We start from the raw sequence: 6,857 nt of genomic DNA on the forward strand, positions 1-6,857 counted from the left end.
AACATTCCAAACTGTGGCATTCTATAAATTGAGTCAATGGGATAAAGATACAACACATCTTTATCTGATGTACCCTATGGAAATAAAATTTAGAAAATTATAAAATAGTGAAGTTTTAGAAAAATATTAATTTTTTTTTCTCTTCTTATTTATGTAATCATCTGAAACAAATCTTCCAATCCTTCAACAATTGAATAGAAGATACTTGGGTTTACTTGACGGAGCTTGTGTGAAAAAAATAATTCTTAAAGTTGAAAACTATTTATTATTTTGTTTGTTCTATGTTTATCTGTTGTCAATCATCTACTGGTTTTGTTCAATGTATTATTTGAACCGTGCAATTTGAAGGCTTGTCTGCACCTCCTTAATCGTTGCTAGTAAATCTCTCACGCCTTGCATTTTTTAATATTTACGAGCAATCTGACAGATTCGTTTTTCCAAACCTCGTATGAGTTATGCATAGTATCAAAATCCGATGGCCTTTAGGTTTGAGAGAAGATATAGTTTACTTAACTTGTTAAAAATAATCAACTCTATCTAGATAAAATGATATCAGTTGTTTTGTAAACACTCTCAAAGCCAAAAAAAATTCATATTGGATAGGAGTTCTAGCAATAAATTGATCAATGTTTCTGTAAGTCTGGCCAATCTTAGAGTTAGCAATTTCACCATCCTATGCTATTATATCGCAAAGCTCTGTCAAAGCGTCCATCATTTTTCCAAAAAATATACTAGTTGCATTCGCTCGCTATGTTTGTGTATAGCTTCTATATGGAGTTTATTTTGTATTGTAGGTTTTTTGTTGCAACCCATTTAAAAAATGATAAGGGAAAATTTTGACAAATTTTACAAAAGCTGCAATGTCTTTTTGCCTGAGAGTATTATTTTTTATTTTTTATTTTTAAGATTTAAATGCTAATTTTTTATGATTTTGATATTGTTTTAACAATAATGTATTAATAGTTAAATAACTTTTTTTTAAATTTAATATAATTTTTTTTTTTTCTCGATATATAATTTTCTTTTTTTTTTGATCGGTAACAGATATTACAATTTCAGCTTCTCTGCAGCATGCCACTAACTTAAGACACTATGGGGTCTCGCCCCTACAATATAGTCGCTTTTTACTGGAGCTTTGAACTAGTGGGGTCACATGTAGCATATTGATCCTTCATATCCATAATTCTCCTTATATCTCTCTTCTCCTTATCTCTCCATAATACTCTTTATATCTCTCGCTCCTTATCTCTCCACACTCCACCTTATCACTCCATTTCAACTACTTGTCACTCCAGCTGGTAGTGGAATCGCGCAGATCGTGGAAGGGGCATCCACGCAACTGCACCAAGGAAGACGCGCTAAGGACGACCGCCATCCAACAGTCACGGGTGAGAAGCACCAATCGCAGGGGAGGAGGTACTGCGGTCCAAACACACACCATGGCACGAACAGGGAGACACCAGTGCAGGGGACATCGCTCGGGCAGAGATTCGAACCAACGACCCACTATCAACAGTAGGATGCAACTTGTTGTTGCACTGCGGGGTTAACCCCCCGGTGGGTAGATATATAAAATAATATTATTAATAATATTAAAAAACAATTTAAATTTTTAAAACAACATTAATTATAAAAAAAAATTATATTTTTAAAAATAAATTTATAGATAATTGATACTTATTTTAAGTGATTAATTTTGTATTATTAATTTTAAAATATTGATTTTAATTTTGAAAAATATTTGTAAGGATACAATAATTCTTAAAAATAAAATTCATAATTACAAGTAATAATTAATTATTAACTAAAAAGCAAATATACATAAAAATTCTAACTATTTATTATTGATTGCTAATTATTTATATAAAACAAGTTTATTAATACTTATATCATATTCATTTGTACTAAATGTTATTTGAAAATTGCAATTTAAAATTTAAATTTTTTAGCCATTTGTTTATTAGTGTACAAAACATGTTCTTAAATTTTTATTTGATTTTTTTAATTTTACCAATATTTTCACTCAATAATATATCTTGATTATTATTATTCAATAATCAAAATTATATATATATATATATATATATATATATGCACTCAATAATATATCTTGATTATTATTACTCAATAATCAAAATTCTAAAAAATATATATCTTAACAATAAATAAAAAATGTGAATTTTGGTAATAATAATATTTTGATAAGCATATTTTACAATTGGTTAATCATTGCACCTTTGTTTTGGTGCAAGCGCTAGTCAATACCCATTTATTATCTACTAGCGCTTGCAATAGATATAAAAGATATTAAAATGGATAATGACGAGCACTAGTCAATCGGCTAATCATTACACCTTTGTTTTGGTGCAAGTGCTAGTCAATACCCATTTATTATCTACTAGCGCTTGCAATGGAGATAAAAGATATTAAAACGGATATTGACTAGTGCCAATCGACTAATCATTGCACCTTTGTTGATGCAAGCCCTGGTCATTACCTTTTATCTCCACTTCTCATGTGAGTACTACTTCTATACTTTAATACCTAGCCTCGTCATGCATGACGGAAGGGCAACATAAAGCCAAAAGTGACAAGTGTCAGCAATTGCCCGAAGCATATCTTGTACGCAGCCAAATAAAACACCACAAACTCATAATCCGGTTTCACATGTACAAGAGGGCGAGCTCATTTCAACAGCTTTGTTTTTGTTGGCGAAGATGAGTGGATTGCAGAAGCCTCATGTTGTGGCGGTGCCATTCCCAGCGCTGGGTCACTTCATTCCTTTTCTCGACCTCGCAAAACTCCTCGCTTCCAATGGCCTTGCAGTCAGTTATGTCACAACGCCTGGAAATGTCACCTTCCTGCAGGATTACATCGATCAAGCTCTCGATATCAAGCTTGTTGCCCTTCCCACGCCCGCCGTGGAAGGCTTACAAGGACGAGAGAGGAGCGATTTGTGTCCGTGGGAGTCGAAAAACCTAATCTTTGAAATGGCAGAAAGGCTCCAAAGCCCTTTCGACGCTTGGATGGAGCAGCAATTCCACCAACAAAAAGCAGCACCTCCTGTGTGTCTTGTTTACGATACGTTTACAGGGTGGGCTGTAGACACAGCCCAAAAATATAACGTCGCCAGTATTTTGTTCAATACCTGTGGGGCCTTTGCAACAAGTCTGCTGCATTCCATTTCCTGTTCAATATTGCAGAACGCGTTGGAGAAAGACGGGGAGGACAGTCTTGTGGTGAGCTTCATTAATCTGCCTCGTCCTCTCAGACTGTTTAAACATGAGGTATCCCCACTTTACTTCAATCCAGATCTTTCAAACTTCATTCAACGTTATGCTAGTCAGTGTTACCAGCAGATTGGCAAAGGCTCGGGAATACTGATCAATAAGTTCCATGAGCTCGAGCCTTTCTATGTCCAACATTTGAAAAGTTTGACGGCTAAACCAGTTTGGGCCATAGGCCCTGTGCATCCAAAAAATTTATCTGGGGGATCAGGTAATGTTAACACTACAGGGAAAATGGTGGGCATCAATGAACAAGAACTAGTTTTCTGGCTGGATTCGCAAAGCCCTCGTTCCGTTGTGTATGTTTCTTTTGGAAGCCACACTTTCTTATCAGAAGAACAAACGCATGCCTTGGCCAGAGGTCTGGAAGCCAGCGAACAGCCATTTGTTTGGACTATTAAAGTGCCCCCAAAGAACTAACCAGCATCTTCAGAGTCAAAGACTGATGATATTAGCACATATTTGCCAGAGGGCTTTCTGGAGCGAACAAAAGAGAGAGGGTTAATCATACGCGGCTGGGTTCCGCAGCTTGTAATTCTTTCCCATGTTTCGGTGGGTGCCTTCATAAGCCACTGCGGATGGAACTCTGCACTGGAAAGCATTTCTCTTGGTGTTCCAATTCTTGCATGGCCCATGTTTGGAGATCAGCACTTCAATTCAAAGCTTTTTGCAGAATTAGGCGTAGGAATTCAGTTCTGCCAACACAGAGATGAGATTCCGAAGGAGGAAAGAGTAAAGGAGGTTGTGGCAATGGCTCTACTTGGGCAGAAAAAAGAAGAGATGAGAGAGCGCGCAGAGAAGGTGAGGGAGATGGCTACAAACGCTATCAAAGGGGAAGGATCTTCAGTTGCCGATTTGAGAGGTTTTGTCAGTGACATGCATAAGTTAAATTCCAGACCGACTGAGCACAAGAGAGGTGGAATGGAATCTTGAATTGTATTGAAAAGGTGTTATGGATTGATTAGTATCTTCAAGAGAAGAATTTAAGTTGTAATATAACTATCACTCGCAGTGAAAGGGGTGTAAGGATTATTTCATAAGAAAAAGTATATTTAAGTTGACATATTAAGAGGAATATTTATTATTGTTAATATAATATTTAAGTACAATTTTTTGAGATTTAATAATTAAGAGAATATAATAAAGATGTATATAGACATTTAACAATTGCTTTCGCTTTAGTTTAATTAGAAAACATAGTAGTAACATATATAAATAACATGTTTGATCCAAATTTCAATAGAAAAATCCATACATCAAATACATTAGTAGTTGATATGTTTATGTTTATATACATAACATTATATAAATGTGAAAATATAAAACATGAGTATGATTGTTGTTCTCAACAATTGTCTTCACATGTTATTTTGAATAGTTTTCTTCCATCAATATTTTTTTGTATTATAAATGCAACTATTCTGCCTTGGTTTTAATATTGTTTGATCAATGTGTTTTGGATTGGAAATTTTTTAAAATGGGGTGTAAATGAAATACCTGGCAAGGGGTTGGTTAGTGTACACTTATCTTCACAACAAAGCAATGGTGACTGCAGGAATTCTAGCTTGCAATTTGATTCTTAGTTATACAGTGTTGAGTTACTAATTCTATTCTCCCTGACACTTGGTAAATAAAGGTGCCTTGATAAATATAATTAAAAATTGAGAAACTTATATTAAAGAAAAATAAATTATTTGTTATATCTTAGCATGATGTAATAAGGTATCACAATAATCAACCCCAAGTAGCACTCCATATTACCTATTGTTACTATGCTAGACTTTAGTAGTTTGTGTATGATTGAATTCAATTCTGACTATTTTGATTATTTCATCTTAAAAATTAAAAAAAAAAATTTATGGTAGTTGTTGTGATTGGAGCTCAATAGGTTTGCCAATGAGTTTAGGATATATGCACTATTTTCATTTAAAAGTCTTCAATATTTGTCTTGATCTAAAGAATCTAGTAGCTTTAAAACTCTAATATTTTTAGATTTAGTTGTCATTCATTGGAGTGAATTGAAGTAATAGTAATAGGGATATTGACTTTGGTTTGTCTCATTTATATTTTTACCTTTATTTTGGGTAAGGTTTCATAATATTTCTCTTATGAATTCTCCTCATTTATTATCATTTACATGGCTAACATCATGACATGCTTTATATAGAATATTGAGGTAAGTTGTGTGTCATATGGTGGCCTATGTGAATATATGTCTCTACTATCTTATGAGGATGCATATTTGTGTTTTATGTAACTTTATTGTCAAATGACAGGTAATATTAATTTTTAAACTCTAACCCCCAAAAAATTATGTACTAAGAAATTAAAGCAAGTGTTTTTTACTACAAATAATTTCACAAATATCAATGGGTGTGGTTACAAGATATACACAAAAAAAAATTAGGGATAAAGGCTTATAATTTTTTTTTAAAATGTCAATTGCAATGTAAGGCCAAAATATTCACCATGCCACAACTAAGGGAACTCACACATGGTTCATAGATTGTAGTATGTCATGGACTCATGGTTACTCTAAAAGAGAGATTTGATGGGTCCTAAGTGTAATGATCCCCTACCATAATCTAAAGGTAACATAAAAAATTACTAGAGTTATATGAGAAAAGGATGTAGATGAAAAGGTGATCACAATCATGTAGATTCTTGAATGAGGAAAATTGAGGCTTGAAAACCTTAAAGGGGGTTATTTGTCCAATTGTATATCAAGGGACTAGCTCAAAAAGTTTATTGCAATGGTAAACTCCATCAAAAGAGATTAAAGTTTGATGGTTCTCTTTTTTTACTACTTGAATACCCTACGATCTTATTTTTCTATCAAAATTGATGAATTGTTTTTACATTAGAGTTTCAAACAATAATTGAGAATGTGTTTTAGGAATAAAATTTCTTGTATCTTAGATATTATTTATTAGTTGTAAATAAATTTGATATCTATCAAATTATTAAAAATCACCAAGCTATAAAAAATATTGATTGATAACACCTAAAATTGACAAGATATCTATGATGATAAGAGGGAAGACTCCATTGGATGTGTTTAATTTGTGATCTCACCAATATATTTATCTTATTCATAAATAATATTATCCCAATGTTTCAAATCACTAAGTTTTGAAATATGTGGTGGCATTGATGTCAAAGGAGTTTGTGAGAATTAAATGCACTTGTAACTAATCTCAAGAGTTCGGTAGCTACAATACTTTTAGTTACTTTTGACTTAACATGTCTAAGCATTTGAGTTTTGGAAGTATAGTGACAAGCTATGTATTGATAGTTCTCTTGCAAAATGCTAGTGATATCATCAACATCTATTCCAGTTGTTGGAAGTGATTCGAATGTATTTATAGTAGGTTTTTGATGTATGTTTCTCAAAAACTTTATGTGCACTAAATTGCACTATCATGGTGTTTGTCTTTGCATTGTACCATAGTTCCATGGTATGGCTTGTGATTTGGAAGATAATTACATGTGAAGTTTCATATTCTTTATTTATACATGCTAAGATTCAATATACTAGAAAATAGAAGCAATAAAATGATCCTTGTGTTA

At 33.0% G+C, this 6,857-nt stretch overlaps 1 protein-coding gene across 1 annotated transcript; it reads left to right on the forward strand.

Moving 5' to 3' along the window:
- The first annotated feature begins 2,717 nt into the window (after positions 1 to 2,717).
- On the forward strand, positions 2,718 to 4,220 carry LOC131071874 (scopoletin glucosyltransferase). Its single transcript, XM_059211050.1, has 2 exons — positions 2,718 to 3,648; positions 3,757 to 4,220. Exons 1-2 carry the CDS (start codon positions 2,718 to 2,720, stop codon positions 4,218 to 4,220), a joined length of 1,395 nt encoding a protein of 464 aa, XP_059067033.1.
- Positions 4,221 to 6,857: the final 2,637 nt, after the last annotated feature.

The sequence above is a fragment of the Cryptomeria japonica genome, chromosome 1 (genome assembly GCF_030272615.1).
Source record: "Cryptomeria japonica chromosome 1, Sugi_1.0, whole genome shotgun sequence".
NCBI lineage: Eukaryota > Viridiplantae > Streptophyta > Pinopsida > Cupressales > Cupressaceae > Cryptomeria > Cryptomeria japonica.